Source organism: Vanessa cardui, chromosome 8, assembly GCF_905220365.1.
Source record: "Vanessa cardui chromosome 8, ilVanCard2.1, whole genome shotgun sequence".
NCBI lineage: Eukaryota > Metazoa > Arthropoda > Insecta > Lepidoptera > Nymphalidae > Vanessa > Vanessa cardui.
In genome coordinates this window covers 14053664-14066614 of record NC_061130.1, presented here as the reverse complement: position 1 = coordinate 14066614, position 12951 = coordinate 14053664, and the positions used below count along the sequence as shown (strand labels likewise).

The following is a 12951-nucleotide window of genomic DNA, read 5'->3' as shown; positions in this document are numbered from 1 at the left end:
ATCGGTGTATTTTGCTTTAATGAAACCAAGCTTTATATAAATAACGTATTTATTAATAACAATAAACGACAAGATATTTACAATTACTCATTTGTTTAAATCAATATGTCATACAATTGATCACAGAAACCTTACAAATACGATAAAATAATTACCAAATTATCATTTGGTCCCATTTCTACTGAATAGAAACGTCCTCCACACACGATACACGTATTTAGTAAGTCTTATATTGCACACACACACGCAAACCTTACAAATACCATCTACCGTCTCATTTCTACTGAATAGAAACGTCCTCCACACACGATACACGTATTTAGTAAGTCCTATATCGGTCACAAGTACCCAGGGTAGGCAGATGCTCAATCAACACACACACACACACACACACACACACACACACACACACACACACACACACGCGCGCGCGCGCGCGCGCGCACAGGTGAGCGCAGAGGCGCCTACGTGACGGTGAAGGCACGCGAGGCGGCGTGGAAGGGCGAGAGGTGGCCGAGCACGGAGCGCGCGGCGCCGCGGTAGCGCAGGCGGTGCGGCGCCGCGATGACGTCACGCGGCACGGCCCACCGCGCGCGCGCCGCGCTCGTGCCCAGCGCTGTCGACTCGCGCTGCCACACGAACCTGCGAGTAGAGCATTGTCCATGCTGTTCTATCTCAGTAACAGCCTGTTAATTTCCCACTGCTGGGCTAAGGCCTCCTCTCCCACTCAGAAGAGGGTTTGAAACATATTCCACCACGCTGTTCCAATGCGGATTGGCGGAATGCACATGTCACAGAATTTCGATGAAATTAGGCACATGCAGGTTTCCTCACGATGTTTTCCTTCATCGCCGAGCATGAGATGAGTTATAAATACAATTAAGTATATATACATACAGCGGTGCTTGCCTGGGTTTGAACCCGCATTCATCGGTTAAGATGCACGTGTTCTAACCACTGGGCCATCTCAGCTCAGCTAGGCCATCTCAGCTCAACTGGGCCATCTCGGCTCTATCTCACGGGTCGTTATAGTTGAAACCCTTTTTCGCATTTTGGTACCTCTTATTAACTGTCACCTAAAGCATTTACTTTTTTTTATTTTTTTTTTATGTCATTGGTGGCAAACGATCAGGAGATGGAAAGTGACTACCACCACCCATGGACATCTGCAACACCAGGGGGCTTGCAGGTGCGTTGCCGGCCTTTCAAAAAGGTGTACGCTCTTTTCTTGAAGGATCGGTTCGGAAAAACCGCCGGCGAAAGCTGGTTCCACAAAGTGGTTGTGCGAGGCAGAAAATGTCTGAGAAATCGCGCTGTTGTCATCAAGGTGGTGCGGGTGAAACTTAGAATTTTGGCGAGATGTCCGAAGGTGAAATTCAGCAGCCGGGATTAATCCGAACAATTCCTCGGAACATTCCCCGTGAGCTGCCCGTGAGGAGCTGGTACTGGGGAGCACCCGCCCAGAGGTGAGAGCAGTACTCAGTAAAGTTTTAGGCGATGGGCCGACGTGAAATACTGTCTCGCCTTGCTGAGCACGCCCAGCTTTTTTGAAGCCAATTTGGCTTTGCCTTCCAATTAACCGCGGAACTGAACGAGGCTCGAAATATCAACGCTAAGTATTCCGATACTACCTGTAGCGGCTATCGGAATCACTAATCAGCTGATTCTCCTCTAGGTACCGCAGGAGCTGGCAGTTAATAAGGGACTCCATTATCTTGGAGAGCAAGGAGGTTATGGCTATAGTCCTATAATTGGACGGGTCTGAGCGGTTGCCTTTTTTTAGGGATCGGATGCAGCAAAGCTGTCTTCCAGGAATTCGGGACGACGCCTAATGTGCAGGATTGCCGGAAAAGACGCGTTAAGACCGGTGCCAACTCGGGAGCATATGTCCGCAGCACGATTGGAGGGATACCATCGGGTCCGCTCGACTTATGAATGTCCAAGGAAAGAAGTGCTTTACGAACTGCACTTTGCCGGAATTTAACCTCCGGCATCGTGGTATCACACCGCGGAATTGTTGGTGGAGACTTTCCTTGGTCATCCAGAGTCGATCAGAAGAAGAAGAAAAGATCAGCTTTCTCTTTCGCAGTATGGGCCAATGACTCACCGTCCCTGTGCAGAGATGGAAAAGAGGGCTGACAGAAATTCCCTAAGACAGCCTTAGCGAGAGACCAGAATGCTCGTGTTCCTAAAGGGAGACGCACCAGTCTTTCGCCAATTCTGCCAATGTACTCCGTCTTCGCCCTAGCAATCACGTGTTTAAGGGACCTAGAGGCAGATTTATATTCCTTTTTGAATGCGCTGGTATTTACATCACGAGACGCAGATGCATTAGCCCAGGTTTGATAGCGTTCCCACTTTCGGCGTGATGCCGTTTTGCAGAAGCGACCAAACCAAGGCTGGGACTTGCCACCGATGGGTACTGCAGAGTAAGGAATGAAAAGTTCCATACCCTGAAGCACCACATCGGCATCAGAGTCAGCAGCAGCGTTCGGATCATCCGGCGAGAAATAAATCTGCCCCCATGAGTAAGATGCAAAAAAAGACCACATCCCATCCCAATTTGCTGACTTGTAGTGCCATACTCGGCGGCACCCAATAAAGCGAGGCCGTGAGAACCGCACAACCAGCACTGTACTCCGGACGAGACAGTGGTCAGACGAGCCCAGAGGGGGATCGACGATAACCTGATAGCCATCCGGATGCGAAGTCAGCAGAAGGTCCAACAGGGAAGGTGTATGATCACATCATATGCTAGAGCGAAGTCCAGAACAAATCTAACCGCATGATCGGTGGTGCGTGAGCCGAGCCATTCTGCGTGGTGGGCATTAAAGTCACCCAGAATAATGATCTCTGCGGATGGAATCTGCTGCAGCACGGAATCTGTAGCCATTTGGACGTGCTCAACCAGTCGGTCGGTTTCGGCATTACCGCTATGGGACCTATAAAGGCACGCATAGATTCGCGGATGGTCATCGCAGTCTACACGCAGTCAGATAATCGATAGGTCCTGTCCTTCAAAGCTGCCGAGGCGTCGAGAACAGATATCATCTCTGACGTAAACGCATACCCCAGCTCGTGGTACAAAGGAATGTTCCAATTTGTACCCAGGGTACGAAAGAAAAGTCGTATCGGCAGGAGAAGATATCTGGGTCTCGGTTAGAAAGAGCAAGGCCGGCTTCGCCGTTTCCAGATGGTACGGCGTTGAGGTTGGAGTTGAGTCCCCTTATGTTGCAGAAGTCCACAGCGAGGTTGCCTTATGATGCCTGCTCCGCTTGTCCCGAACAGTGGCGAGCGCAAAATTTCCCCCCCCCCCCAGAATTCGGAGGGCAGCCTGGGCATCCCTGCTCAGGTGGTGTATGGCCTGAGCATGGATGCTCAGAGAGGGAATCTCCACCGCTGTCGCTGATAGTACCCTCCTGGGGTAATTTTACCAAATTCTGCACAACCATCAAGTTTTGGGGGGGAGGGGGATTGGGCCTCCGGAACTCTCACTTACCGGACGAAACGCGGTAGCATAGCTACCACTTTACGCCGATTTTAAGTGAGGGAGTGGTACTTCCCCGGGCGTGCCAGCCCATTCGGCTGTAACCCGAAGGTATACAGCGTGGCACTACCACTTTTACTTCCTTAACTCTACCTCAGACCCAGCACCGGTACAAAGCAAAAGATCAATATCACGTACCATTTACCAGAGAGGACAGTAAGCCACGTAACATGAACTGATACCGAATTTTCCTGTCATTGGAGTTTCCGTTAAGATTCTAAACGCACGAGTCGTATATATATTTAATGAAGGAATAATTTGTTCACTAACTTAGTATCCCAATCCGCATCGGTGGCGATGGTGACCCACTGGCCGAGCTCCAATCGCTCCACCGTTATATGGCTGGACTCCTGGAGAAGATCGTTTCTAGGGTTTGCTCCGACCTGAATAAAGATTATTAATAAAATTGAAACAAGTATTATAGTTTTCAGGATAATATTATATTGCTATTGGTATATTGCTTGGAATTTGGGAACACGAAAAAATCAACCTGCTTCGAATCGCAAAAAATAATCAATTAATAACCCATTTTCATCTCTCAATGATCCTTCCCAACTGAGATGCCTAATTTTACACCTGATATTTTATCGGATGTATGCGTTACAACACAAATGAATGCAATACTCAAAATTCTTCAACGCTAATTGAAAACATTGAGATTAACATTATCACCATTACAAAACACTGTCTAATCATATAAACGTTAGTGGCGATGTCAATGTGGCAAAATTAATTTTAGTAGTCTGATACAAACTAGTGAGATTAAAATGAATCTAAATCAAAATGAACTTTATTCAAGTAGACTTTTACAAGCGCTTTTGAATCGTCATTTTACAATTAAGTGAAGCTACCACCGGATCGGAAAGTAGACCGGAACGGCAAGAAACTCAGTAGTTACTCTTTTTCGACATTTAAAAGATACAAAGTCACGTTAGTTAAATACAATTATTTAAATTAATATATCCTGTTTGAAAGTCAGCAGGTATTATAACTCACAAAGACCGCCTCGACGACGTCCCCGCTGCGCACGTGCTCGGGCGGCTGCTGGATGACGTCACCGAAGCTGGTGCCCAGCGGCGCGGAGTCCAGCACGACGGGCAGGATCACGGACAGCGCGCTCTCCACGTGGTCCACGGGCTCCGGCCCCGCCGCCACCGAGGAGCCCTAAGGGTAGCACCCAATAGCATTACCGATATTTATCTCATATTCAAATCTCTCCGTGGTCGAGTAGTGTGTACACCGGTTTTCATGAGTACGCCACTCCGAGGTCCCAGGTTCGATTCCCGGCCGAGTCGATGTAGAAAAATTCATTAATTTTCTATGTTACCTTCGGTCTGGGTATTTGAGGTACCGTCGTTACTTCTGATTTTCCATTACACGAGTACTTTAGTTACTTACATTGGGATGAGAGTAATGTATGTGATGTATCAGAATAAGATTTTTTTACCTTCTTCATTATTATAAGAATTAGTAACATTAAAAGCTTAAATGTGTACAAATATGAACTTAAAATAGTTACTGCATAAATCTTGACCGCGTGAAATGGTGGCAAGAATGCTAGCAGAATTTCCCCGTTGAATCGCAATTCCGATCATCTGGGCCTCCAAAAAGGAACCAGCCCTCGCTGTCTCCAGTGGAGGCAATGAGCCGAGGCGTTATACATTTCATGATGCTTCGCATAAGACACCATTTAGATCTTTAGATACAATTAATATTATACAATATCTAGATCTTTTTGTGCTTCAGCTTTTTCCACAGCGGCACCGGCTCTTAACATTCTTTCCCAGATATGAGACGAGGACAACGTGTCAACGCATGTAGCGTTCACACGGAGCAAGATCTTAGATATACTTGTTCTAAATTTTGTGTGGTGTTGCTGTAGTTACCTCTGTTGCTGCGAGCGTGAACTGTCGTAACTTGTGCAAGAATATATTGAGAGTATGTGGGCCGAACAGTGTTGAGGCGGCTTCGTAGCGTTGTACCTGTTATTTAAAATGTTTTAGCGTATGTTTATGATTATATTTATTCATTATCATTTATTTACAAAGAAAAACGAGTAAATAAGCCAACTATGACTTAGTATACACAACATTCACAAATATCCGCGTAATAAGAAAGATAAAACGTTCCTTTGAAACTTGTATTTTTTTTACGTAATAGGTTGGCGGTCGAGCATATGGGCCACCTGATGGTAAGTGGTCACCATCACACGTAGACAATGACGCTGTAAGAAATATTAACTATTCCTTACATCGTCAATGTGCCACCAACCTTGGGCACTAAGATGTTATGTCCCTTGTGCCTGTAGTTACACTGGCTCAAACCGGAACACAATAATACTGAGTACTGTTATTTGGCGGTAGAATAACTGATGAGTGGGTGGTACCTACCCAGACGGGCTTGCACAGGGCCCTGCCAACAAGAAAAGAACTATAAACTACAGATGATACTCAATGTGGTTAAAAAGATACTAACTTGATATTCCTCGAAAGTAGACACGTAGTGGATATACTCATTGGTGAGCCCGGAGACGGCCACTCTCGGCTGCAGTCCGCGAGACTCCAGCACTTCCCCCACTACGTCTTTCATCCGCCGGCCCGCCATCGTGGTGGGCTCACCGGGTATGCCCACGATTACGAAATCACCGAGGTATATTAGAGATAATGATATTATACGAGAGTGCCAGGGTACCGGGAAGTTGACCTGAAAGGGTAAATATTCATTTGTCTATATAAGATTTGTTTATATCATTTTCTAGACCAGCGTTCGGCAACGTTTTGGTACACAAGGGCCACAAGGTGGCAAAATAAAGTATAGGCCGCAGTCATGATATTAACTTTAGAAGCCCAACCTACGCATAATTAATGGTAATAAATCATATTCCAAAGAAAAAAGAAAAATGCTATTGAGAATTGTTAAAACATACAGAATTTAATTCGTACGCATAATACTTACATTATGTTTATATTTTTGGGCATAGAAATCTAAATTTTAGTATAATGTTTGAGGTTGAATTTGAGACGCTGTTTCTTGTATGTTTAATATAAAGAAGATTTTCCGCCGACCACTGCTCTAGACTATTGGTGATCCCTTTCAGCTACGATTTAAACGATAACTAGCTTACTATAAGATATAACAATATACACAAGTATATATGTATATAAACACAGGCGCACTAACAATATGGTCACTTAAGAGTTTAGGCGCAGGACCATATCCAATGGTGTTTCACAAAACGAGAATGTAAACTTATATTGTTTCCTCTCTCGTAACGTCGAATTTGAATTAAATTGGATAAGGTTTACCCAGCCCTAGTCTGTGATTTCGTTTAACAAAGACTCGATTTCAGACACGAGTTTGTTCCGATTTCTGTCGACATTTTCTCGAGAAATATTAATATGGCCGGTTTATCAACTGACTACTGTACGTCAGGACATGCAGTCTAATTATTATACAGACATCTAGGTAATAGTACTGACTAGGTAACAAAATGTTTTGTGAAATACGATTTCATCATCATCATCATCGACAACCTGTAATTTTCCCACTACTGGGCTAAGGACCTCCTCTCTCATTGAGGAGAAAAATTGGAGCATATTCCACCAAGCTGTTCCAATGAGAGGAATACACATGTTGCAGAATTTTTATGAAATTAGACACATACAGGTTTCCTCAGGATGTTTTCCTTCATCGCCGAGCACGAGATGATATAAACACAAAGTAAGCACATGAATATTCATTGGTGCTTGTTCTAATCACTGGGTCATCTCGATGTACGATTTACAAGATATTTATGATACTCACCCTTCCGGTAGCGAGCAAGATAGGTTTAGGCGCATGGCAGGCCACGTCGCTCTCCGTGGGAGGAGCCACGATGCCGCCGATTGCGTCCAACAGCGTGTTATTGGTGATCGTGCCCTGGAGAAATTACACCCTTGATGGCAAACTTGCGCAGAATATATTTTCATTATCTTTAGAAGATTGTACAGTCTGATATATCATATAAATCTACTAAACTTTTCTTACTTAGTAACTATTAGTTCCTGAGTTGTTATTTGACGACCTTCGTAATCGAGTAGTGTGTTCACCGGTTTTTATGGATAACCCACTCCGAGTCGATGTAGTTTACAATTAGTTTTCTATGTTGTTTTAGGTCTAGGTGTATGTAGTACCGTCGTTACTTCTGATTTTCCATAGCATAACAAGTACTTTAGCTAACATTGGGATCAGAGTAATGTATGTGACGTTGTCCAATATTTATTTAATTTAGTTCAAGCTGTCCGATTATGGAACAAAGTATACGAACATATTAGGAAAGCTAGCTCTAAATTTACTTTTAAGACTCGTACGTGAGCACACATTGTCAGAAAGCCCCCAGTTCCCATGACTTCTATTTGCACTATGGTTTTCTGTTTGACCTAAAGGTTGACTGGCAGAGAATGCCTTCAGGCAATATGTCCGCTTTTGGGAATGTCCGCTAAATGGGATGCCATTTACTATATGGCGGTCGATAAAGTATTTAAAAAAAATTACTTTTATTAAATTGTTAATTGATACGGTATCAAATACAGAAACTGGGATTATAAGGTACATACTTGTGTGATGTTCAATATATTGGCGCCGTCTATGGTTCCCGACGCAAAACTGTATCCTAGGGCGGGTACGCAGCCTTCGACAGTTTCGTTCTGAAATAAAGAATACATTTTGTTTATATTGATAATAGTTAGCTGAAAAAGTGTAACTACCGAGTTTCTTGCCGGTTCTTCTCGGTAGAATCTACTTTCCGAACCGGTGGTAGCTTCACTTAAAATAGTTGTCATAAGTGCTAATAAAAGCCTACTTGAATACAATATATTTTGATTTTGATTCTATTTAACCGACTATATTTATATTTCAATTTAGTCCAATATAAAAATACTGCTCTTTTATAATATCAATACTAATGATAAATGTGAAAGTAACTCTGTATGTCTGTCGCTCTTTCACGACCAAACCGCTGAACTGAATTTGATGAAATTGATGAAGCAAACTTGAACTCCAAGAAAGGACATAGGCTACTTTTTTATAAATATATATCTTTATATATAGATACAGGTCTGATACATGACCGCCACGGTAGCATGCGTAAGCGATCCCGTGGCGTCCGCCGAAAGATGGAGAGGGTACCGCTGGTTTTTTAGTGGGTAAACACACACCATACACCCCCCCCCCCTTCCATCGCGTGGGGGAAGCGCGTAAAGCGTTTTTCTAGCGATAAAAAAGGCCTGACACATGACAACTAATACGCTAAAACGCGAGCATAGTCACAGGCGACTACAATTTCTCGATAAATACATACCGCAGAAAAGGTTCTATGAACAGGGTCGTAACGCGGTGCGGTCTGCAGCGGCATGTCCATGAACTGGTGGATGACAGCCAGCTCCCCGGTCAACTCCTCGCCAGGCTTACTGAGTACTTCCTAAAAACGTTAAAATAATGTTACATACAATTGATTTAAAATTTCATTTATTATTTACCAGAAAAGTAATATTTGGCTTTTCAAACATTGAAACATTTAAAAAAAACTACTCCTCCCCTTCTCCTCCTCTCCCTTTGAGGAGAAGTTTTGGAACATATTCCACCACGCTGTTCCATGCCGGTTGGTGGAATACACATGTGGCAGAATTTCTATAAAAATTGACACATGCAGGTTTCCTCACGATGTTTTCCCTCACCGCCAAGTACAAGATCAATTTTATAGACACAAAGCAAGGCAAGAGGAATTGAACTAACAATCATCGTTTAAGATGCACGCTTTCCAACCACTGGGCCATCTCAGCCAACTTATTTCTATTTATCTTTAATGATATTTTTGATAAGAATAGAAGACAGATAAATTGGCCCAAGAGCTAGGACAGCTACGACTATACCCCGATATTCCAAAAGGCACTAAGTTAAAATTCATTAATATACTATACTTAGCTTAGTGCTACTCACCAAGGCGCCCTTATACACCATTTCTCCAATTATTCTAGTACTGTCATACATATCTACGCCGGGACCGGTGGAGATGCATCTTTCGAAGAGGTCACATATCTTGAACTGGTTATCACATTCATTGCCGCTGAACTCACAACGCGCTCCCCGTGTGTTGGGAGACGCGTCACCGATACTTGATGCGAAGAAACCAGCTACTATATTGGGCTGGAATTATTTAATTATACAACAACAACAACAACAACAACAGACTGTAAATTTCCCACTGCTGGGCTAAGGCCTCCCTCCCCCTTGAGAAGAAGGGTTGAAACATATTCCTCGACGCTGTTCCAATGCGAGTTGTTGGAATATACATGTAGTACAATTTCTATGAAATTAGATACATGCAGGTTTCCTCACGATGTTTTCCTTCACCGCCGAGCACGAGATGAATTATAAACACAAGTTAAGCACATGAATATTCAGTGGTGCTTGCCCGGGTCTGAACCGTCAATCATCGGTTAAAATGCACGCTTTCCAACTACCTTTTCGGCTCCTAATGAGACGCGAAATCATAACAGCCAAAAGTTCGTCCCATCCCATTATTTGGGGGTGGGTTGATGTGTAGATCTGTTTAACGATTTTCGAATATACGTGCAGGTTTCATCATAAGATCAATCATAAATACAAGAAATTTTAATAAGTTATTTTGTTAAACAAATAAATCTGAAAGCACAAGATGATTAAATAACAATAAAATTGGCAATATTAAATTGAACAAAGAATTAAGTCACCTTTCCGGTAGGTCTGCCAGGATTAAGAGTAGCTTCAAGCTTCAAGGACGCATACCCTAGGTTGTCTGATGACACGAGATGGTTACTCATGTTCATACTGGTTGCGTGCACTGAGAACCAGTTCATAACCCCGTGGATGTTACCATCACCCTTCACGATACGAACTTGGATCAATTCGTCGTCTATATTAGTGTCGTATCTGGAAAAGAAAAAAATACTGGTCATATATTTCGACTAGATTGAGTATTTGTTTTTTCTGGTAACAATTTACGAAGAATTAGCATGAAGGCCTTAATGGGAATTAGGCAATAATACAAAAAAACGACTGTAAAAATCATGACCGCGTGGAATGGTGGCAAGAATGCTAGCAGCTTTTGATAATATTTATACCATACCTTATTACCTGTATAATTGACTCGACTTATCTAATTACTTTCATTTCATTAGTATTATATAATTCGACGTCAAAAGGATTACGATATGTTAATTGCAAATTGGATTTGGAAATATAGGCTATTTTATTTTATTATTTTATTTGATTATACTATACCTCGGGGAGGCGGATGGCCCAGTGGTATGAACGCGTGCATCTTAAACGATGATTTCACGTTTAAACCCAGGCAAGCACCACTATACTAATTCATCTCGTGCTCGGCGGTAAAAGAAAACATCGTAAGGAAATCTGCATGTATCTAGTTTCATCGAAATTCTGCCACATGTACGCTCCCCCAACCCGCATTGGAACAGCGGCATGGAATATGTTCCAAACCCTCTCTTTAATGGTAGACGAGGCCTTATCCCAGCAGTGGGAAATTTACAGGCTGTTGTTGTTATACACTATACCTCGCTCTTTCTTCAGGTGGATTTTGTTCGTAAGAGAAGGGCGATCGGTTCATTTGGGCGTTCGAAACACGAGTTTTGCCAAAGATAAGGCGAGCTGGCACTATATTGTTGTGAGCGTTTACAATACTCTAAAATAGAAAATCAGAATTAAGCTACCAATGAAATACAAATAAACCAATAAAACACATTTGCTTAACTCACCCTTGTTATGCCAGCTATATAAGCATCGTAGGTTTCCTTGGAAAAACCTAATATGGAAATATCAAGAAGGAAATCCACGAGGTGACCACCGGGTCCACTATGAGTATGTGTTCCTGCTATGATCACGTTACGGAGCGAATACATATCACCGTAGAGCTCCTGGAGATTCTTAACGACCTGAAATTTTAATATATTTTTAAACAATATATGACCATTGAACATTGGCCAGTATATTTCTTCTTTGTGAAATGAAAAATTGTATTTGTCAAGTAACACTTGGCATAGCGAGTTGTATAATTGAGTAATCAAATACATCACATCATCAATTTTTGCAGTGTCGAATGTAGTATTTTATTATAACAGTCTATTCATGTCTCACTTCTGAGCTGACACCTTCCCCAAAAAGGTCAGTGATTGTTGGACATATTGGAAACGATTAATATCTAATAAAGGTTACCTCACCATGTTTTCTTTCACCGGAACGAGATAAATTTTAAACAAAATGTAAGTACAAGAACTTTGGTGCTTGACCGAATTGAAGCGCATGATTTTTGGTAAAGACACAAGAATCCTATTCGCTGACCCACTATTGTTCGTTAAGCAGCAAGACTATAAAATCTATAGACAAAGAGGAAATCACTGCATACATAACACTTTTTACAAAACGTACCTGCCGTCTGACTGAGTAACCAACAGCCAATATTTCAGCGTTTACCAAGACCACTCTTGTATCGCCTTTCACAAAGATAAAAGACCTGGCAAACTGCCTCAAATGAATTCCTTCTCCTGACTGTCCCAACTCTGCGTAACCCATCTGAAAGTAAGGGCTTATTACAAAGGATAGAAACGATGACACAACCAGAATAACATCAAACACAAAAAGAACAGCGAAAAGCGTAACTCTGTTCGTTTACTTGACAAAATATTTGATCCTTGATAGTGATGGATAACTATTAATATTTCCCGAAGTTCAAATTAGCATTCGACGCAAATCTTTCGCCACAAATATCTAATATGTTTGCAATAAATTAAATACGATCCTTTATTTTAAATATATGTAATGAAACAAACAAATCATATACTACATTTTATAAAATTTTACTATAATTGACCCCAGCACGAAATAAATACGTACTAAATTTTGTCTGAAAATGACTATTTTCTAAACTTGTTTAAAATTCATTTGTAACATTAGATCCACTTGGTTTAAACCATTACATATACGAATATACATGTATATTATTAGGAGAACTGAAATAAATAAGAAGATAGGAAATAATGTATACTTCACGAGCTTTTTACAAGACGTATTAAAATATAGAAATACTCACAAAAGTTATTTCAACGCATGGTCCAGTCATATCTGCTATGCCCACACCAACTTGATATAAAAACCCGGGGTCTGGCTCTGGAGTTGTGGTACTTGTGGTAGTGGTGGTGGTGTTGTTATCCTCAGTGGTATCATTTACGAGAAGCACAATGACAGCGGTCATACCACCAATGACCGCTAGCGTGAGGAATATTATCACCAGTTTACCAGTAAGTGGTATAGCCATTTTTCTACACTGAACTCGATTCAAAATGTAACTTCAAGGATTTTTTAAATATTCT

The 12951-nt window shown here is 42.1% G+C and overlaps 1 protein-coding gene across 1 annotated transcript; it reads right to left on the bottom strand.

Annotated features, from left to right (window-relative positions):
* Positions 1-464: 464 nt before the first annotated feature.
* LOC124531799 (neutral ceramidase-like) lies at positions 465-12951 on the bottom strand. The gene is made up of 14 exons (XM_047106326.1): positions 12672-12951; positions 12011-12154; positions 11341-11517; positions 11140-11267; positions 10297-10495; positions 9524-9730; positions 8886-9005; positions 8143-8232; positions 7352-7465; positions 6023-6250; positions 5434-5529; positions 4544-4711; positions 3818-3930; positions 465-642 (listed from the first exon to the last, which is right to left on the bottom strand). Exons 1-14 carry the CDS (start codon positions 12894-12896, stop codon positions 465-467), a joined length of 2187 nt encoding a protein of 728 aa, XP_046962282.1. The 5' UTR covers positions 12897-12951.

Bases quoted from the DNA above. Each gene is read 5' to 3' on its own strand.
- LOC124531799 (XM_047106326.1), bottom strand. From the start codon at position 12,896: ATGGCTATACCACTTACTGGTAAACTGGTGATAATATTCCTCACGCTA. The intron at 7,466-8,142 runs GTATGTACCTTA...TAATTTCTCCAG, and splicing joins ATATATTGAACATCACACAA to GGCACGATCACCAATAACAC. The intron at 4,712-5,433 runs GTAACTACAGCA...TGCTACCCTTAG, and splicing joins TCACGCTCGCAGCAACAGAG to GGCTCCTCGGTGGCGGCGGG.